This window comes from Larimichthys crocea, chromosome XXII, assembly GCF_000972845.2.
Source record: "Larimichthys crocea isolate SSNF chromosome XXII, L_crocea_2.0, whole genome shotgun sequence".
Classification (NCBI taxonomy): Eukaryota; Metazoa; Chordata; class Actinopteri; family Sciaenidae; genus Larimichthys; species Larimichthys crocea.
This window is the reverse complement of record NC_040032.1, coordinates 4,652,774-4,675,773: the sequence shown is the minus strand read 5'-3', so window position 1 is coordinate 4,675,773 and position 23,000 is coordinate 4,652,774. Positions and strand designations below refer to the sequence as shown.

At 40.9% G+C, this 23,000-nt stretch overlaps 1 protein-coding gene across 8 annotated transcripts in view; it reads right to left on the bottom strand.

Annotated features, from left to right (window-relative positions):
* The window catches only part of rapgef6 (Rap guanine nucleotide exchange factor (GEF) 6), a 138,480-nt gene that overhangs the window by 60,567 nt on the left and 54,913 nt on the right, over positions 1–23,000 (bottom strand). Inside the window, exon 1 of one of the 8 annotated variants that reach the window (XM_027273318.1) lies at positions 8,786–9,237. The exons of the other annotated variants lie outside the window; for them this stretch is intronic. Coding sequence (XP_027129119.1) covers positions 8,786–8,839 — 54 coding nt within the window. The 5' untranslated portion in view covers positions 8,840–9,237. Of the gene's footprint in view, positions 1–8,785; positions 9,238–23,000 lie in introns of those variants that run through there. 8 annotated transcript variants of the gene reach the window in all.

Below are 23,000 nucleotides of genomic sequence, written 5' to 3'. Positions count from 1 at the left end.
ATGACTACAATTTCAGTACCAAGCAAGGCCAGGAAATTAACTTTGTTTGCCTGCCGACCTAACCCTGATCCTGACTGCCAGCGTTTATCAGATATTTCATGATTTTACCTGACAAAAACTCATCTCGACAACAAAATAAGTCTTAGGCGAATGGCTAGACATGAGCCGACCTGGTGCTATGGTTGAAATTTTTTCCATTGTGGTTTTTATTATATGGTTACAATTATTTGGCTGATTTTTGTGTGAATGTTCCATGTTGCTGTCAGAATGTCTCAACACGACAAAATAAGTGATGAATGATGAGCAAAAATGAGTTTATTGTGTCGATGAATATTCAGTGTGAAAATGTGAAAGCTGAAATGTGGTTCTAATAACAGTTGAAAGCAGAAGGGGGAAAACCCTCCAACTTCAATTCAAAACTAAAGAAAAGAAAGAATTGCTTTTCTTCATCACTGAACCAAACGGCACATGTTATTGTGGGAATGTGCAAATGGCCCCTAAGAGACAGAGTATTGCTTGCTGTAGCGGTTGATTGATCAAACATAAAAATAAAATAAAAAGATTAATTTATTAGCGCTGCAAAACTGACCTTCCTCTTGCCTGATCACAGTTGTTTACATACAGGCATACCACAAACTGTCTGCTTCCCCTTCACGCTCTCCCTCTCTCTCTTTGTTTTTCTCTCTCTCTTTCTCACAAATTCACAAACACTCACAGAGCAATCACGCAACCATCCCATCTTGTGTTTATAAATGCCCTTGAAAATTATCCAGTGGAGGCTCTCTGGCAGTGCAAGGCAGAAGAGGGGATGTGGATCAATAAAAGTGAGATAATGGGAGCATAGGAAATTGGGGGAGGTGGGGACTAAGGGTGGTTGAAATATCAGCACTATGATGTGTGTGTGTTTGTGTGTGCGAGTGGGGGTAGCAGCTCATGACTGAGCTCTGGTAGGTGGAGTCTGCATATATGAGTGGGAGTAATTTATGTGTCTGTGCACATGTATTTTATGCATGTGGGTATTATGCTGTGACCATTGTGAGGATGTAGACCTGTGTGAGCATTGTGGGTGTTAAAGTGCACATGAGAATGAGACACTAGCAAGGACAGGGGTCAGACAGTACAGACAGCGACTATGTGTGTGTGCACATGCAAAAGGCTGGAGTGCGTCTCCACATGAGCGGCCTTACTTTAGTCCATTTAGCCCAGCAATGTTGACCAGCTTGTGCTGAGTGCGATTTTCACTTGAAAATTTCAGCCTATCATAGCTAATGGACAGTAATTACAATTAAAACATACAGGATGCAAGACTTGCTCTTTCAAGTCACTGTAACAATTCATCAATCAAACAGAGTTTTGTCTTTGTTCAACGTGAAAAGATGAAGTGTGGTAAACTACTAGGTAAGCGAGCTATATTATCAGCTGAGAATGGTCACCTTTGTCTGCAGCTAAGTTAATCGTACAACATGCTTAGTTTAAACAACTTTTATTGTTCTGTTTGTACAGCTCAAGAGATCATTCCAAGTTTGTTGGTTTTACTGGTCATTTTATGCCGTCTCAACTAGGATTTAGGAGTTTGTACAACTTGAAATATCTGTGTTGGTATCACAAAAAAAAAACAAAAAAAACTTGTTGATTAAACTTAAAACATAAAGTTGATGGGAGTAATTTGTCAGCTTCACCTTTGTCACCCTAACTATTTCTTTATTTTAAGGAACTCAGATATAAGTTTCTTCGTTTGACAAACGCAACAATTTAAGCTTTAAAGCTTTAATTTAAGTTTAAATAGTTCCCCAACTTAAAACAAATTATAAATTAAGATCATTCTTTTTTACAGTGTGCGATCGTAACATTTGATGACGTGCATTTTATATAGGTGACTGGCCATTTATTGTCACCTGATCATATCCCAGATTAGCTGTGGGCAAAAAAGTAAACAAATGACTGCTAGCAATGACCAGTGAATGTGCACATGCAGATCTTAGGAGTAAAACTGTGTTGTAAATGTAGCAGGCTGTTGGAAAAAACAGCCAATGTGCTTAGTCAAGTGTTCTTGTATAAATAAAGGGTTTATAACTACATTTATGTCTTCAGTTGTAGCGTCCTTGAATGAAATCCTCTGCTGCTCCCTGCTTATTCAGTCTAAAATGCAATGAATAGCTGACACATTCACATGCCCAAATGACTTAAATAGAGCACTTAGCAGTACACTCCAACATGGTGCACAGTACGAAAGAACAGTTACCTCAGTAATTTCTGAAAACGATGATATTTATTTATGGTGCTTTGTGGAATGTTGTGTTTATTGTTCATGCAAGAGAGGAAGAAACACTTTTCAACAATGTGTGTTTTTGTTTAGAGGGATTGAATAGTAATTCATGACTTATGGGAGGTGAGTTTGGGCATGGTCTGGCCTAATGCAACCCATATCGATCCATATCACCCCTACTTCCTGTGTGCATATGATATCCTAGACCTCCCCCGGCATGCTAAAAGCCCTCTATCTATTGTTGCCTCTCGCTCAGATTATCTCTCTCTCTCCCCCTCCTTTTTTACTCTCCCTTTCCTCATGCTCTTATCTGGACGGCCCCCTACCACACCACACATCTTCGGGCTCAAAGGCCACATTACCTTGACACCCTGTGTGAGTTGTGTCAATCTGTCAATCAGCCTGCCTGTGGGCTCAGGGTCACAATAAATCGGTTAAGGCCAACGGGAAGAGGCTGTGGCATTACATCACCTGGCAAAGGTCACCGTCTGAGTGCACAAAAATGGATCAGTCAACATATTCAGGTACCTGGGGAGCCACGGTGCAACTATCTAATACTCTTTTAATGGTGCCTGCAGTTTTCATCCACTGATCTGATGATGCAGACGATTAGAGTACAAAGTGCATTTTATGATCGACAGGTTACTACAACCTGTTGAACGCAGCATTTTTTAATAAAGCAAACATTATCAAGATGCTGAAAATGTGTTTTGTTGTTTTACTGCTTCATTCCCTTGTAGCACAGCAAATCTGAGCCTCAAAAAAAAAACTAAGATATCTCTAAGATATATGAATTGTTTGTAAAATTCTTGATGACACAGGGTGCAATTACCATTACCACACTGGCCCTCACGAGTTCTCAAATGTCACCTTCTGTGTTACAATAGCTATTTTGGATGTTTCGGGTCTTGTCTTGGTCTGCAATAGCTATTATATGGAACCACAGACATCCAGAAACTCTGCTTTGAAAGCTATTGTTTCTCTCAAATAGTGAGAGTAACATATGTTTCCCCACTGGTCTCCCAAGTTTAGAAGCAACATTGAAATGTTTCAGATTTTGTCAGGTTTTTTTTATTGATTACAGAACACAGTCAGTAAATTTAAAATCTATTTTGGACACGTTTATAGCTTCCTCAAATTAATGAACTTCTACAAGTGTAATGGCTCGATTGGCACTGTTTTACTGACTTACAGGTACCAGACAGAATGGATCAAACTTGGAAATCGTCTCTCTAATCATTAGGACTACACTAAACCACTTATATAACTTTTACCAATTGCTTCTACAGTTTAAACTGCAACAATCACAATATTTAATTTTCGAATTGAAATCAGTTTGGCAATTATATGAGGCGTTACTCAGAGTGTCATTTGACTATGTACCTTCTGGGGAAAAAAAGTGTAAAGCCTTGAGGCGCTCACTTCCTAATCAGACTCATAACGCTGTCTGGGCATGAAGCCACAGCACTGAAAAACAGGGTCAATAGACTGTACTGAAGAATAATTAATCTCCTTATTCCACTCAATAGAGGTTCAGCAGCTTAATGTAGCTATCTATCTGATCTGATCGTACGATGAATGGTAGGCCAGTAAGTGTAGCTTCAAATATCAAATCAAATAGAGCATATAACTGTTTAAGCAGAAGTATGATGACACTGAACAGTAGATCAGTAAAGTAGTTTTTGATGATGTTTCTCATTTCTTTCCTCATTCAAATCTAATTTATACCCGATGAAATGACTCGTTAGACCAACCATTAACTAAACTGTTTTCATCTTGTGTTTTCCTGATTTCTTGTAGGTGCATTTTGGTTCATGTTTCCATCATGAATGCTGCAGGTCTAGAGGGGTTAGGATATGCCAGGGTCTTTCCTTACCCTTCCTGCCATGGCACTGAATCCGCCATCCTACTGAAACTCCCCCATAGCCCCGTTACTATTCAATGCGGCATGGGTCCACCCATACTGATTATGCCAATGTTCAGTAAGGCCCATTGATTGCTGAGGGAAGCAAAGGCAGCAGCCTGGGTCAACCTGAGTCTGGACCCGCTGCACTCTGCCAGGGAGTCCTGCAGCCCAGAGGGGGTGATTACAAATATTTTCAATTCAAGTCCTCCTATCAGCGAAGCATGGGACTTCCTGTTTGCTCAAGCAAAAGCTTATCTGATTAGAAATGATTGATGGTGGGAAAACTTTTCTCTCTTCTGAGAGAGACAGCATTTTCTGTTAATTTATTTTATAAAAAGACATTTCTGAATTAAATATTTCAATTAAGCAGAAATGAGAAAAAAAGAACCTGCAGTTTCTTTAAAACAGCCAATGGATACCTGCTACGTTCATTAAGTCATTGTCCATACATTCTTTCTACAAGTCTTAATATTCAATTTCACTTCTTTGCCTGTATCTGGGTGGAAAATTGGTCAAGTAGACATTACTGCTTGAAGAGAAGTGTGGGACACTCCCATATGGTGCCACCATCATGTCAAGTTTTAAATGTTAAACCACACTCCGGATAAACTACAGAGAGTAGAGTGAAAAGGAAATACAAGGCATCTGGAAGGGTGATAAGTAATGGGTGGTATTTGGGGCAGAAACAGAGAGCAAAAGGTTGAACACGAGAGGATGCAGATGGTTTTAGAAGGAGTTGGTGTGATTTATAAAACAGGAAGCAGCAGATGAGTTAGAATACAGCAACAGCAACAACAACAACAACAACAACAGGCCTCATTTTTGATGCTTAAATAATAGATGGGGGACGAGAGAGGGTGAGGGAGAAGAAGAGAGAAGGTGGAGAGAAGAAGTGTCCCTCACTAAAAACAGAAGAGAAAGGAAGGAAAGGGGAAAGAGGAAGAGAGTAGGACGTCTCCGCTAAAAACAGAAGGGAGAGAGACGCAAAGCTAAAAAAGAAAGTGAGAAAATATGGGAGAGGCACAAAAGAGCGGAAGCTCAAAAATCTCCAGAGAGAGAGCAGGTCCTAGTTGGCAGTGGAGAGGGTCATAGAGTTCAGGCAGCAGAACATTTTGACAAGTCTTGCAGCAGTGGGAGGACGTAGACTGAGGTTGTGTTCCACCGAGATGAGCAGGATGTGATTTAAAGAGACAGTTGACTCATAAACACAACACAATAAAACAATAAAATGTAAGCAAGATGATGAAAGCCTTCTAAACGCAGAAACTGACTGCTGACTCTTAAGAGGACGCTATTCTTGTCCAAGCAGTCCTCTCTTTGAAAATTCTGTGTTGTTTATTAAAGATGTAAATAAATCTAGGCCTCATAACTGTTCGGTGTGTCATGAAAAAAAGGCCCATCGAGCAGCTCCACTGGCCTACATTTTGCTGTCTGTCATCTGATGCCAAATTTCCAGCCACACAGTCAATATTTCAATAACAATCCTCTGACGTTAGAAATTAGAGCAAGCGAGTCTGACATGCTACACAGTAAGAGCTGCAGCTTAGAACAGTGGTAACCAACTAAAGTGCCTAAACTGCAAAATAAAGTCTTTGCTTTCCACAGGAGTTCAACCTAGAGGGTTCTTCTCCAGGTCTGTTGTAAACAAGGCTTCAGAAAAGACTGTAAAAGCCTGTTGGCAGCTGGAGGTTCCCTGAAGAGACATGAAACTAAGTGAGTCAAATGAATCAAACAATGACCTGCTCACTAGTAGTAAGTAGACTGGTTTAGTTTTCCAGATCAAAATTTCATATAGACTAATTAAGCGTCTGACTGGTTGGAAATGCATTAAATGCAAGGCTGCCATGGCCCGCCCCGGCACTGTATTGGCTTATGCATCATTCCAGATAAATCAAAGACCACTTCAGCAAAGAATATCACCAATCCAAGCCAGTGCAGGCCAGCCAAAACTATCAAAAGAGACCCACAGCTTGAGAAAATAATTGGCTGCCATTCTGAGAAGGCAGTCAATGATAAAACTGCAAAGAAAAAAAGAAAAAAACTCCCGTGGAATAGAAATCACTGCTTTAGAGGCTTGCTCTTACTCACTAATGCATTTTTCTGTCTCTTTCTTTCGTTTCTCTCTTTTGCAGTCTTTCTCATCCTTCAAATTTCAAATCACGCTCCAGCACAGCTCTTCATCTTTCTTCTTTCCCTTGTTCCTCCTTCCTTGAGATCTCAGGATGAATTCACAGAACCTTTTCAGGGAATTAAAATCCCTTTCCAGACCAACCTCACACTTCATCTTCTACTTCACCTCCTATCCCTCAAACCCCACTGCAGTGTTTTTTTTTTATTTTTTTTATTGCTACTGTATCTCCAGACAGAGCACATGTTACCTAATGGGAGGAAAAGGGAAACTTAATTAACCTTTGCAACAGGTGGGCTCATCACAGACGCCGACCAATTAACCGTGGACTTCAAACAGTGCGAGCTGGATGGCTGTAGACCGAGAATAAATGAGATAGACTCATGCAGCATAGATGGGCCGGTAATAACATACAGATACAACACTTCAAGTGAAATGCCTGCAAAATTTGTCTAAAAAGTTGCTCTTTACTTTTTTGTTGTAAACAACATTAATGACCAGATCATTTCCTTTAACAAAAACACAGTTTAGGCACGATCAATAGATGATTGATAGCCTTGAGATTTGAGAAGCAGACAAGAGACAAATGAGGCGCTGACTCGCAGACAATGGACGGTTGTGGTGATCAGTTGTAAACAGAGGTTGACTGATAAAGTCAGTGCGAAAATTCCAAACATAAGTCATTTAGAAACTGTGTCTTCATCACATAGCAAGCAAGAGTTGAAATGATTAGTCGTTAAATTGATTTGCTCAACGGCTCGTCACACAAAAATTCCAAACCATGGTTCAAAACTTTTCTAACCAAGCAACCTAAATGAAGACATCAGCCTGTGCTTTAGGAAACTGTACATTTTTTTGACTGTATATTTATAAAAAATAGTTCCGATGCCAGTCATGCTCTAGTCAAAAGGGTCATATACAAAGTCACCTAAGATAAGAAAATGGATGTATCATAACTACAGTTAAAACATGTATGCCACCACTGATGAGCAATCATTAAGTAAAATAACAAAAAGAATTTATTTTTTTTTAAGTTTAGAATTGCATTAACATGGTTTTCATTAAGCAGCAGTGACATTAGACCCCTTCCAAGCAACGAGAGATCTATGAATAATCTAAATCAAACACAAGATGGAAAGCAATAAAGACAAGTAATAAGATGTTTAAGTTGTGCAGCTGCGTGTGGTGCAGATTTAATGTGTTATCTTAGACTGAACACTTTATCCCCTTTCATCTCCAGGGACCTAATTATAACTTATCGTACTGACAGCATGTGAACATGAGCGCGCGCACACACACACACACACACACACACACACATAATGAAGACAAACATCTCTGAGGCTTTCAGCACCCAGACAGGAGCTCCCAAAGAGACAGACACGTAGGGATCTATCCGACACTCATTCTGCTCGGACAACCAATGAGCCGTACAGCAGAGGGGTCCTGGTATGTAGCTCATTCATTCTATCTTTCACCTCTTTCCTTTGTGCATGAAACAACAAAATGAGAATCCATAAAAGACACAAGTCACGTTCCATGCACTGTGGTTGCTTTCCTTGTATCATCTAGAAGTTCACCAGGGGCTTGGCTAACTTTGGCTGATTATTCTGAGCAACTAAAAGTAGGACATCGAACCGTTAATTATACACACGGCTACAATGTTACCAGTCTATTGTTGACTACCTGGAGCCAAGAGCCAGATTAGACTGATCAGATGGATTACATGTATTTGCGGACAGATATAACGAAGTAGTAAGATCATTGGTCGTCATGGTTACAGCAGCGCTTTGTCTGCAGAGTTTTTGCAAAGATGACAATACCAATTATTTCACTATGGTTTTGTGTCAGTGATTATTAATTACCATCATTAGTCTCAAATGGCATTGGGAACATTCAAATTACTACTATTATCAATTTCAAAAAATACATACTGACTCTCCTCCAAAAACTATGCTGTCAGCGAAAGTAAAAAATATTTAAAACTTTCAAAGGTTATTTTTGGAATGATTATTTTCAGCAAATTATCAGTGCAAAGAAAACAAACAAAAAAAATGTCATCATTACATCAAAGCTCAGTGCAATGCTTTGACATGTAGACTATCATATTAAGTTTACCCTCTCAGATGAATAAAAATTATACAATGCAAACAATTAAAAGTATGTCTGTGTGTCTATGTGCAGTTTTCTAATTCCCCCCAATACAGTAAATGGATGGGGAAGGGCTCTGCTCTGGTACCAGCTACTGTGCATATCAGTATTTTTCAGGACTCAAATGTTCAAATTTGAGAGGAAAAGAGCAAAGCATGAATGAGCTTTTAAACGGACACAATGCATATTCGTCATATGCATATCAATTAGGCTAATTTTCCCCACCCTATCTCCTTTTCTCAGTAAAGCACAGACACACACACACACACACACAGAGGCGGCATCATCCTAAGCCAGAGGCAACGGCCAGAAAAGGGATTACGACATCGCTTACTTTGGAGGACCACGGCTGCAAGCAGTTGGCATAGCAACGGACCAGGAAAGCCATTTCCACAGAAGGGAGGGTGCCAGTGAGGGGAAGTTTCCCCCCGTTCACCAAGAGATGAAGAAATAAATAAATAAATAAGTAAAAGAGGAGGGTAAGGGCTGACGCCGATGTTTTTGCTGCAAGAAGGGAATTGTCCAGAAAAATCCTCAGTGTTGATCTGGCAGTAAAAGGTAAAAGATTGGCCAGATGACTGTCAGATGTCGCTGTAGAGGGAGACTTCCCTCTAGTCAAAGCAGATCCATTTATATGTCATGCTTTTCTCTCTTGTACTAAAGCATTCAAAGGAACTGCAACAGAGAAGCTTAAAACACTCCAAATAAACCAGCATTAGAAATCTGCAGAATATTTAAAACTAATCCCAGAGGGGAAGGATGCATGGTCAAAGATAAAGCCATCCAACTTAACATCCAGATTTTTCTGTTAAAAGTTAAATGTCTTTTTTGTCTTCTTCTAGATCCACTTTAAAGAAGCGGAGGTTCCTCTTCTCAATAGATGAGCCAGCGCTGGATGAAAAGAGGGGCTTGTCTGTGCATCTGCAGCCCCCTGGGAAGAAACGTCTTGCCTGGTTTAGAGTCATCCAAACAGTCCCCTCTCGCCACCCAAAAGCCTGGATCCTTTGCCTGCAGCTCTCCTCTCCTCTTCATTCACTGTCAATGTCTGTCAAACTCCTTTCTCTGTCTCTTTGCAACTCTTTATCTCTCTACAGAGCTCCAGCGGTGCATGCATGCTCTTAGGGGTGCAGCTCCATAGCAGGGGCCAGTGATCCAACTCCTTTATCCCCAGTTTCAAGCTCTCTTCCCTGGTTAGCGCTCACACCTCACGCCGGCATTTCTCCTCCCCCTCCCACCCTCGGAGAGATTCTACCGTGGATAGGATGCTGTGCTGTGGAGAGCCAGCCGCTAATGGGAAGCGGAGGAGAGAGTGAGAGTGAGGGAGGAGGGAGAAGGGAGGAGAATCCAGCTGAAAAAGAATGACATCACCTGTGCAGCGAGAGAGAGAGAGAGAAAGAGGGAGAGAGAGAGACGGGATGGGAGGTGGTGAGGATGAAGCGAGAGCAAGCAGGGGGAAACTGCATTAGATGGATTGGCTGCTGAGCAGATGTGGATGGGAGAGGGAGAGATGGACAGAGAGTGAGAATGGGAAAGACAGAGATAGAGAGGAAAGAGAGGGAGCATCTTTATTGATCGTCTGGTAACATAAAGCTGAGTGTATTGAGGCAACCCCCTCCCCTTTGTGAGCATAAATTACACAAAAAAAGAAGAGGGGGTAGGGGGCATAAATCACTGAGCCCCTATCAGATACAAAGAGAGACGCTGGCTGTATTTTGGCGTATGTGAACACACGACACAATAGCACAAGCCGATAATGGATAATGGGTTTTCCTTTTCAAAAAGCCCCACGTCTGGAGGATTTGCGGCATAGCAGACAGGATTTGACGTACAACCAAAGGCACATTACAATTCCAGATAAATCACTCTAATACAGTAAATCGCTCAGGAAAACATTGAGGTAATAAAGGTATTAGGCTGAAAAGTGTGGAGTTGTAAACTATGAGGAGCAGACCTGGTTTGACAGTAACTACCAATAATTACCGAGTGTGATTTATCCCACTTAAAGAAAGTTGGACTGACAAAGAAGTACATCAAACTGGGGTTTCTTTCAGCTTGAAATCTCCCAAACCAAACTGCCTAACTGCCGCAAGCACCGATGTGGAGATTTGAAAGCAAACTGCCTCTAACCGTCTTAGGTGAAAAGCAAACTGTGGTTGAAAAGTGAAAGTTTTAAATCATCTCAGAGCAACAACGGTCATGACTACATCTTGAAAAGTATCACCTTGACAACCAAAAGTTTTTTACCAAATCAATGAATCAGTTGCTAAGGTTAGTGAGAATCACAGCTCTTTTCATTTTACATTAATTATTAAAAAGGACACAAAGAGGCTACAAATATTTACGTTCAATTTCTATTCTTTGAAAGTAAATATCACGACCTCAGAAACATAGATCGAAAACGTAAGTTACATATAACAAAACACATTACTGTACAGAAAGTGTACCCTCAAAGGGAGTTACACTGTACAACTTCATCGGTTAAAGTTCCTTTTTTATACTGTCCATAAACTTTCACAATGACTACTGTATAACATTGAATTATTTACTGGTTTAATGTAGCAGCTGCATGTTCTGCTTCAATCCCCAAAGAGGTGAAAGAGTTTAAGTTGCACACATGGGAATGAGTTAAAACCCTTAAAAAAAATAAGTCTCCTGTAAAGATTTTAATTATTTAAATAATGAAATGTTTTATTTTCGGTGCCGAGCATTGGTGTCTTCCTTTCCTTCTCACTTCCTGTTCTCTTCTGTTCTGTGTGTGGCGTAGAGAAAAAGATGAGAGTGAGGAGGGGATGAATTGAAAGCAGAGACAATAGGAGCTGTCTGCTTGTTTGGACGGCTGATTCTCCTCCAGCAGAGGAGAGATGGGAGCTCTTATTACCAGACGCTTCACAGAGAGGGAGGATCTTTCTCACCCTCTCCCTCCCTCTCGTTCAGTATACCCCCCCCCTCCACCTCTCCATCCTCCTTTCTCCCTCCCTGTGGCTTAAAATCCCCCCTTTTTTTCTGGCAATTTCTACATTTATCCTTCTTGCATCAAATTAGCAGTTTCCTTTATTCCCCAATATCTGTTCTGGTGTCGACCGTTGTCTCTTTTTCCCTTTGAAGATCTCTCTTCATTTTTATCAGCTGTCCATCTACCCATCTCCCTCATTTCATGCTCCCATTTTCGTTCTCCTTCTGCTTGCTGCTACGAACCAGGATCCCTACCCTCAATTCTCTCTCTCCTCTGTCTGCGTGTGTGTGTGTGTGTGTGTGTGTGTATATGTGAAACGATACGCACCTCCCGACTAACAATGACATCATCTTTTTACTCCGCAGCCAATCATATGCAAGCACATGGAGCCCTGCCTTCAGAGGAGTGTTATGTACACAAGAGAGACGGAGAGGGAAAGATGGAAATAGATGGATAGATATATATATATATAATATATTATATATATATATTATATATATATCTATATATATATATATATATATATATATCTATCTATATATATATATATATTAGAAAGAAAAAAAGGCGGGAAATTAAGTGTTTAATGATGGCTCATATTTGTGTTCAGACTGTGTGTGTGTGTGTGTGTGTGTGTGTGTGTTTAACTGCAGTCTTTTCCCTATCGCATTACTGTGTGCACGCACTACATCATCCTTGCCTTGCTGTAAAGCCCCAGCCCTAATAAATACGCACAGACACACACACACACACACAGACACACACACAGACACACACACACACACACACACACACACACACACACACACACACACAGTGTGATATTTGAAGAAATAGAACAGAACGACTTTTCTAAGTTTCTGCAGGAAGAAGCTGTGTAGAAGTCCAGTGTTGGACAATCAACCTAATCAAGGGTTTGGTTTAAATATAGTTACAAAACATATACAGTACCAGTGAATGTTTTTAGCTTTTCTTTATCAATAATTCATTAAACACATTAATCATTCAAGCCATCCTATTTTAAAGAGCTTCGAGCCCCCTGAATCTCTGCTGCACACTGATGAGCTTCAGTCAAGTCAACAGAATTTTAAAGTGTTTCATGAGATAGGTTAAAGATGTGGCTATGTGGTGGATATGTGAAAGAAAATAACTCAGAATGAGTTACCTCCGACAAGGCCAAAATCGAACTAAAATAGACAAATAGATTAAGTGTGACACTAACAAAGAGAGGTGGATTTAGGGGAATTAAAGTCTGAACTGTCACAAGAAATACTAAGTATTATGAACAGACTTCTGGGTAGTAAGTTTCAGCAGCACCATGACATGGTTTCAATACAGTTAAGTTCAGAGGACTCAAGCGTCTGGTCCTCTGCTACTACCCTCATTTTCAGTCCAAACTGAAAAAGTCAAAACACACATTCATCTGCATAAAGTGCCACAGAGGACCGTTTACTGCGATGTGAAATCTGTCTGCAGATCACAGAGCAGGACACACGTCACACAGGAAACACTTCCTGGAACAGTCTGTCTGCGATTGTGGCTGTTTGTGAGCATGTGCCAGCTAAAGTCAGGTGACTGAAGACAAGACTGAAAGAAAAGGGGTGAGAGTCACAAATAATAAGTTGGGAGAAAAGAGAGGAAAAAAGAGCAAGCGAAAATAACGAAACTAGACAAACACTTAGTGTGTGTAGAACTTATATTTTTCGGAAAACATGACAAACTCAGACGGGCAGGCGTCAAACAGACAGGAAATGTGACCTGTCTAATGGCAAGCTGTCAGACAGACAGGCTCGCACACATCAGACGGTTTACACTGACTAGACATACACACAGCATCCTGTGCGCGTCTCGTGTGTATTGCTCACTGACGCGTGACGTGGCTCAGTAATTTCTGAGGGGGGGGTCCTGTCTCTCTTTTGTCACTCGGCCTGGTGCTGCTGGGACAATTGCCCTCCTGGGACACCGCACACATTACCCCCACGTGCTTGCACAAAGTGGCTAAATGCGTTCTGTATGTACGTGTGTGCATGTGTGTGTGTGTGTGTGCGAGAGACTACTGCTCACAGCTAATCAGTTCTGCCAGGCTAATTAAAAAGAGTCAGCTGACTAAAGCCCCTGTAGCTCTGTAACCCAGAGATGTGCATGCACACGCGCACGCACACACACACACACACACACACACACACACACACACACACACACACACACAAACGCACACACACACACACACAAACGCACAGAGAAGTGCTGAGTTGTTAAAGCACTATATAACTGTGTTAGGTGGCTGTATAGTAATTTCCATGGACAGCCAAAAGTCACAGAGACAATGTGCCTCCTTTGCAACACAACTAATGAGGGGAGATATAGTGCACACGCATCTTTTTGCACCATCATCCTTGCAGCTACAAATTTATTATTCAAATTGATAGGTCTGGCGATAAATTGGTAAATCCATCAATAAACAAAATATTTTGTCTGCCCAAAAGTTCAAAAGCCAAAGATCTTGCAATTATAGAAGATGAATAAAACCAGCAAAACACAGCCATTTGAGAAGCTGATGACCAGTGAAATTTTAATGAAGCAAAATTTTAAAGTGGGTGAAAAAGCATCTGAATCGTACCCATCTGTGTGTAGAAGCAGTAGGATTTCTTTCAACAAGGATTTTAATTCCTTCTTTGCCTCACCATAGTCGATCATTATTAAAAGTCTTACCAAAAATGTTTAAAAACTACACGACTGCTTGTCGTCAGTAAGTATTACAATCACTTCACAGCAGGGAGAAGATGGTTAAGTCCCTGTTAGTGAATATGAAAGTACCTCTGTTCAAAGCCAGATGTAATCTGATGGTTTCCTGTGTACAGTAGACGAGTACACGATGAGCAGCAAGTTCTGCTCATGCAAAAACATACAGAGACGTATGTTCATGCAAACCACACAAAGACGTGGCTATGTGAACGAGCTGACTGCAGCCATCTGGTCATATGTGTGTGCGTGCGTGCGTGCGTGTGTGTGTGTGTGTGTGCGTGTGCCTTAAGGACAAGACAGGAATTCCTGCTATTTAAATCAGCCCTTCCCTTTCCGACTGTTCCCCACAGAGAGAGACGGATATAAGAGCAGAAGAGATGGAGAAAAACATAAAACAGGCAGCGAACAACCAACTGCAAAGGTGAACACTGGAATCACACTCTGAGCCAACTGGGAACAAATCAGCTATGTTCTGATCCTCGACTGTGGCTGTTTCCCAAAAAACTTCATAAGTGGTGTCTATTGTGACGCAGACTTCAGGGAATAAAATGTTAAATAGAAGCACGCTAAATAAAAATGAGATGGTCGTCATAAACAGTAAGAATTAACACAGAGGAAGACGTATCGAAAGTGAATACAAGAGACAGGAGTGAGTCAGAGGAAGACAAAATGATGGAAAGGGGGGCGGGGTGGGAGGAAGGGAAAGGGCTGTCAGTATTTCACAAGGTGAAAGAGAGGTGAGAGAGCAAGAGGACAGGCTTTGTTTTACTCCAGGATATACATTGTGTTTTCTTTTTGGCACACAGCACCCATACATTAGTAATGTTTTTGATCTCCTGATTGGAGTCTTGCAGGCATCCTCATCTCAAACAGGCTATTCATGAACCAAGGAGGAATTCTGGAAATTAGAGAAGGCCTTGACTGGATATTAAAACTTTTTCTAAAGACCATTTCTAATCACAATTTAAGAGAAACGAGTGACAAAAGAGCAAGGAACACAGATCAAAGTCTGAGACTATATTAATATGAATATGATAAATGTGTGTGCCTTCCATGTTTCTGTATGTCTGCGTATTTCACAGAAATGCGTCGAATATCGTCAAGCAGAGGCTCAAAGACAGGGAGGATGAAGGTTAGACAGGGGGAAATGGCAGGGAGGAAAGATGACAGGAGGATAAGGGACAGGGAGAAGAGGAGGAGTAGTGAGGGAAGGAGGAAGGAGGGGGAAGCAGCAGAGTGCAATATAGAGAGGGAGAGTTCAACAACATTATCATCTTAGTGCTGCTGATGTAATCCCTAAAATTAGCAGCAATAACAGCTGTGAATAGTGCCCCACTGGTACACTGTATTGCCCAGTGACTGTACTCTACACTCACTCATCGAGAGATGTCACTGCATGTTAAATTATCACCTTTCATAGCTCTAAACGAGACCATTTATTTCCAAGTCTTGTTCGGAATATTTACAGGTCTTTAGAAGTGTTTAAATTTGTGCTTTGTGCATGGATGATGGATGCAGCAGGAGTCTGGAGGAGGGCTGGAGAAACACTGGGTAACTGAGGCCTGTGGTTTTGTTGGTTGTTTGAAGGCATCGGTCCAAGACAGAGTTGAGTATTTTGAGTCTGAGTCACAATTTGAGGAAGTAAACAAGCCATTGATTAGCACATGATCGCTGTACTAGAAAAAGCCAGCTGTTTGGATGAAAAATATTTTGGTCTCTTTGGGGTTTGTTTTGCCCTTTTTGCTTGTTGTTCAGTTTGTGTTTGTCCTCCCTCACAGCGGGCACACATATATGACGTGTGACATAACAGCGCTAAAATAACAGACTGTCAAGAAAAACAGATGCAACTGTATGAAATGTAAAACACTGGTTTCTGCAGGGACTTTTGAAAGCCTGAGTTTCGTTTGCAACCAGTAGAGCGGAGTTTGATAACAAACTGGAAAGTCAGTCAAGCAAACAACACAACTTACAACACGACAAAATGAACTGACATTTGTCCCGTAGGCCTCTTATCCATTTCACTTCAAAAAACAACAAATTCTATTTTTTGGCATGATAAAGAATTAGGTTGATGGGACCTAAAAAAAATATCACTTATCAGTATATGATGTAAAAATGTCAGTTACTGCAACAAACCGAGCCAATCTCTTGCTCCAGCTCGTCAATGAGTCTTGATCCTTTCTAATCGTATAATCTAGCTGTGCTCCGTTACAATATATAATGCACGTGCAACTTAATGTCCAACTGATGGTTCAATCATTGCATAAAATCAAGTTGTGAGAAACAGTTTTGTAAGCCTAGCTTATTAGTACATTAATATCATTAACTTAATAGCGCACTTCTCAGCATGCAAGAAGAAGCTGGTTGCCTTATTTCTTTGAGTTTATTCAGATTTTCAGTGTATTTGAGGCCTAGGTAAAAAGTACAGTCGCTTTTATTTCATTAACATCACACTTGTGTGGCGAGGTTTACGTACTAACATTAAGATGATCCAATATCTAGTTTGATCCAGAAAATTAAAGTCTGTCTTAAGTTTGATTAAGTTTGTCTCGACACACTAAAGTCAACCTCGCTAACAGCCAGAGCAAGTTAATGTCACGTGTTACTTGCAGGTACAATTAACCCTACTTAGATCCTTTCCTCCACTACCTCATCCTCTGACCTCCCTTTCTCGCTCCCCTCTCTTAACCCCCTCATGACCCTGCTTCTCGATCACCCCATCCTTCGTTCCTCTCATTAAATCCCCATCTGACCTTCCCGCAACCTTGACCTTCCTGCCACATCCCTCCTTCTCCGTGCTTCACCACCCCTTCTGCTGCACACCCACTCGTTTTTTTCATTACCTGTCAACTCCCATTATGTTCCAGTCTTCATTTCACCTTCCTGTCTCCTCCCTCAACCCCTCATCTCCATCCCAGCCGACTCTTGGTCCCTCAGAGCTCCACACGCCTAAAGTATATATCCATCTTTTCTTAATCTTCGAATCCTTATAACTCCTTCTATCCTTCCCATCTGTCTTTCTTCACTATGTTCAAAGACATATTGTAATTTCTTTCCATTTCTCGAGCTCTTCCATCATCTTTTTCATCCTCACTCATATATATGTTATGAATTCTAATGTTGCTTCTCATCATCTTATCCCACCCTCTCCTGCTCATCCTCTACTTCTCCCTCTTCCTCTTCCTTTCTGCCCTTCTCCCTGCCATCTTCCTTCCTCTCTTCTTTGATTTTTTAAAAGGTTATTCTCCTGGCATCTCCGTTTCACTAGACATCAGAGTGAAAGGGAAAAACAGGAAAAGGAGAGAGGATGTTTGACAACGGTTGAAACTTTAGATCAAAATAAAGTGGGACTGCCAAGTCAAGGCTTTCTTTCTGTGGCTGCTGAGTCACCTAAATGCTGATAGCATTGTTTTTTTTTTTTTTTCTGTTGGTCCTTTAAGATTGCTTTTAAGAGTTTTAATCTGTTACTACTTGACGAAAAGCAGAAGAAGAGGATCATTTATCAAGTTTCCAAACTTGAACCGAGAAGGGAGGGAGGGTTCCTCACAGATGTGATGTTTTGGTCAGCTCTCTTCAGTGAAAAAGTGAGAAGGATGATGAAGTGACATGCTTCGTGTTCGTGCACTGTGTCATATTTCATCAAAACACTGAATTTCACTTTTACAGCAGGCGAGTGTAAAAACTGCCGGGCGGTACTTCTGCTTTTAAATTCCATAATGTAGAAGGGGTAAAAAGAGTGTAACCCATCTGCATACTGGAAAAGATGAGTGAAATAAACAAACAAACAAAACAAAAAGGTGAAATAAGCTGGGTGTGCTTATTTTCTGGGTTTCACAACTCCCTTTCCAGAGCATATCACCATATATTGCTTCAACAAACAAAGTTTCTGTTAGAAACCTTTTCTAATTATACATCTTATATGTGTTTCTTGTGAAAAAGTGGCTTCATAATTCATTTCAATCTACTACTGTCAACAACTATAAGAACTGTTCACTTCTGCTCCCTGATTACAATGGGTCAACAAGTCTATTATTAATAACTGATTAGACACTTATAACATTCACATAACTTACCTGACATTTGAATCAATCAACTAGGAACTATCATTAGCGTGGTCAAATATCCAATGAAATAATAATTATAGCTACATTAATGCAGTCTTTCCTACAATTGCACCATTTTCTGCGCAAAAACATACACATTTTTGTTCTCTTGGCCTTTCTTATTCTTCTCCTCCCCTCTTCTTCCTGGCTCCCTGTCTCTCCCTGGGGCCCTGCTTGGTCGAGCAGTGGCAAAGCTGCCTCCAGGCCCTTGGGGGTTTAGCTGGCCCCACCTGCATTCTGATAGAATGAGACCAGATGAGCTCAGGAAAGGACTGGATGTATTAAAGCAGCAAGGGGTTTTCAAATATAAGCAGCCCAGAGTAGTTAAGCTCTGCAGAGGTACAGGGAAGATGAACAGCAAGACGGACGTTACAGAGAACCTACATACTGCATGTATCCACATTTAAAAACACACGGCGAAAAAAGTACCAAGAAGAAAAACCAGACACACCCAAACACTGTGAAAATAAGTCACACGCACAGCACATGTGCAGTTTTACTGACATTTTCTAAAACACGCACTCACACACTAATGACAATGAAAAATGAAGCCAGGATTATTACGGGAATGTTAACAGTTTTTATCGTTATATGATGCCAAGCAAAACTCTATAAAACTCTCTAACACAAGTGAGCTCATTCCAACACAATCAACAGAGGAAATTGACTTTTTCCAGAAAGCACCATAGTGGCTGGTGCTCCAGAGAGAGCTCAGGCGTGTTTACCCAGTTTTTTTTTATTATTTTTTTTACAAGGAAACCAAAGTGGCCAGCAGAGACAATTCTGATCCAAAACAGCAACAAAGCAAGTTTATCATCTCATCACCCCATCCTGATGACCTTCAAACAGGGGAAGGTTGAAAGATGTAGTCATTTTTGCATTACTCTCCAAATTAGGTTGACACTGTTCTGACAGAGCATTTGTATGAGTCACACGTATGACTTGCCCATCGGATGATGAACGTAACCTTAGATTTAACCTGATTGTAAGCAGTGACGTGAGAGTAACCTGAGTAATGTCACTGCATGACGAGCACAAGCTCATCAGATTTAGCTAATATGATACCACCAGAGACAGCACCATAAAGGTAAAGTCATGCCAACTAAAAATAAGCTGGTATAATATGAAGTCAGTGTGCAGAATCCATTTTGTTTTAAAGATATATTTTTTTTCCTTGTTTGAGCTTTATTGTATAGAGACAGCTGAAGAGTGACAGGAATGTGGGGAGCGAGAGATGGGGAATGACATGCGGGAAAGAGCCACAGGTCGGATTCGAACCCTGGGCAGGACCGAGCCTTTGTACATGGGGCAGCTGCTTTACCGGCTGAGCTAAACAAGATCCCAGAATCCATTTTGTTTTGAAGGAAGCTTCAGTGTTAAAGCTACATACATTGTATGCAAGACCAAGCAAGCTTTCATATCCACATGAATACTTTAAAAATGAATACATTTTCAAGCAAAAGTAACTTCATTCTTGAGATCATCAGCTGTTCTGGAGCTTTCGCTTGCCAGTCTTGCTCAGCAGATGAACAATGCCTCCTCAATCTAGAAGTCAGATCCAGCTAAAGTAAAGTGCCAGGAAGCATTTAGTGTCCTAGAGACTTCAGAAAAGGTTCCTGCTTTCTGACTTTAGCCATTTTCTCCAGTAGTACCAGTGCTGCCCTCCTTATTGCCAACAGTATGTGACACCTGGTTTTAAAATTAGTACAAACTTACCACTGAAGACACTATTTTACAGTGTTATGTAACTTTGCATCATGCATCAGCAGCCACAGAGATAACAAAACTTACTTAAACGTAGTTGTGTATATTACAGACCTAAGGAAAATAACTTTTACAAATCTCTGGGGATTTTGGCTAAAATAATACTGCTTCTGACAGTGCACCAACTGTGCCAACAAGTTGAGAGAGCAGTCAACAAGTAAACCTGAGAGTACACAGCATCCTTCTTCTAAATTCTTCTTTTCAGAGGGAATGAACATAGCCTTTTAAAGGATATGATATGTTTTTAGTCCAGCTGTCTGTGAGGCACTTCAGGAAGAACTCTGGTGTTTCCTGAGTGAAGATAGTGTATTTCTAGAAATCTTGCCTAGAGTAGTTTTCACCAATCTTCCTCTCTGCCTAATTTCATTTAGATCTCCAGTGATGGCTGATGCATTACGTTGTTAATACAGGTTTGCACACCTAAATCGCATGTTCCAGATTAGCCAGAAAGGGGAAACAAATGCTAATGTGTTCAGAGGGGGAAGAAAAGTCAGACGTTTTGCCTTGTAACACAGGAAGCTAGCTAACCACATACATTGCAAGAGACACGGTGTTTCCGGTGTGTGCCGACACGCAATTGCTTCAAAACAGCAGAGAGGATGCTGCTTCATGCTCTGAATGCTTCCACCAGCACGTTCAACACAAACCTAGCTAATTACAAAACAAAGGGCTCCATACAGCATGTAAACATCTGTGTGTATGCATTCACATACCGCATAGTGTGTTACTGGCTTGTCTCTGAAATACCAATGTGAAATACCAATGTATTAAACTAAATTGAGCTATTTGAACCATCCCAACAGCATAGCATTGCTCTTGGCTGATTGTATTCTAATATTGTTCATACTGAAGTGTCCTGTGCAGAAGGCTAAACCTGCATCATGTTAAATTAATGATCCTGGGGTGCCATGGAGAAGCCTGGTTATAAAAGACCTTGCAGCAGGGTTTCCCTGCAAGGCAAATGAGGTGACAGGTTCATCTATCTATCTTTCTGGGCATGTCCAGTGAGAGAAAGACAGTAACCCAGTGAGGCATCTGATGTCTTAATGAAGTGACTTTCTCTGTGTGCATGGGTGTGTTGTTCTGTGTCGGTTTCTGTGTGTGTGTGTGTGGCATGAGTCTGAGCCATTAGTGAATCCCACTGGTCTGTTATGGTAGTGAGAGAATGCACAGGATCCTCTGTCTCTCGCCCCGCTGGAAGAGGAGAATCAGATTTCTGGATCAATGGGAATGAATCACAACCAGAGGCACTGGAGCGAATAAAAGACGTAAAAAAAATGAAATAAAATAAAGCTTGATCTAATCAGCAGTTTGTCTTTCTCTGCCTCTAAAATGAAGAAAAATACATCAAGCGGGCATACTCTTCGGTGTGATTTGTAGGCAGGAGCTGTATTGTGCCATATTTTCTGCTCAAGATGGAAGAAATGTTACGTTTTCTTCTTATTTCTGTGCCATTTTTTTGGACTCCTCTCAATTCATAGCTTGAGGAACTTAATTCACTCCAGGGCAAGCCATTAAGAGAGGGAGAGAGACACCAGACACGAGTGCACACCAGTGATAATGGATTACTGATGTCATTATGGTTTAATAAGGTCTCTAAACAACATCCTCTGATCCACTGCCAGAAAAACAGTTCTCTTTGAGCTCATGTGTGCGTATCTATGTGTACAATATACATTTAGAGCCTGTGTAACATCCACTCATTACTATTATACCATCACAAATTGGCAAGCCTCTCAGATAGACCAGAAAAAGAAGAAAATCACACAGCGTCTTGTGCAAAAGCAATGTAGGTTTTTATGACTTTTAAAATGCATGTTGCTGCTGTAACTAGTCATTTGGCCCATTGGTTTATTAATAACAGAGTGAGGCAATGTCCTAAATGATCAGTCAATAAATCAATTACTTCTTAAAAGTGTTTAAAGACCTTCACGCCCACAGCAGGAGGCTGACTGTACAACCTGAACTCTGATTCAGAGATGTGTTTGATTATTTTTGGATCTCAGCATGAAAACATTCAGACATATAGTTAAGGCATGATCACAGACCAAATGTTGCCCTTGTAAAAGTCCAACATTTTACTACAAGACTATTACCAGTAATGAGTGGCAGCAGTTTGGAAAATAATCAATTTAGACGTCTCTTCATCATAGAAAGAGAAAGGTCAGGCACATAGCAGGTTGCAAAAGTGGAATTTTGTGTTGCAAAATTGATTTTATTTTTCTCCATTTGTAACATTTCCACATTTTAATTATCTATTCTTTTGCAAAAACATGACCTTGCAACATTTCACTCTACAATGACGCATGATTTGAATCTTATTTCGAGTTGACTAATACAAGATTGGGACGTAACTTGATGTGGGACTTTCCTGACAATGTGGGAAAACTGACTGTTGCTATTATGTATCACTTAACCACCAAGAGTACGCTAGATGGCCAAAGATAGTGGTTCTGGTAGCTTGCAAATAATGAAATCACAAAACAAAAATCACGTTTTCATATTCGGACCCAAATTTGTGGGAAAACCTAAAAATGATGCTGTCATGAGTCGTCTCAAACCTCTGTCTTTGTCCTGTCACGTTTAAATGTCAAAACAAACCGCCTCCTCCTCCATTTGTTAACCAGTCAGTTGTTGTTTCCAGCATGCATCTGTTTATTCACAGTTAGCCCCCTTCCTATCTACCACCCACAGTGTCATGTGCATGTGTGTGGCAGCCTCAAAATTACCCGCTTTTCCCAACACTGCCTTTTTCTAAACAACAGGTGCCTGTATCAGGAGTGACACACACACACACACACCGCCTCCTCCTCCATTTGTTAACCAGTCAGTTGTTGTTTCCAGCATGCATCTGTTTATTCACAGTTAGCCCCCTTCCTATCTACCACCCACAGTGTCATGTGCATGTGTGTGGCAGCCTCAAAATTACCCGCTTTTCCCAACACTGCCTTTTTCTAAACAACAGGTGCCTGTATCAGGAGTGA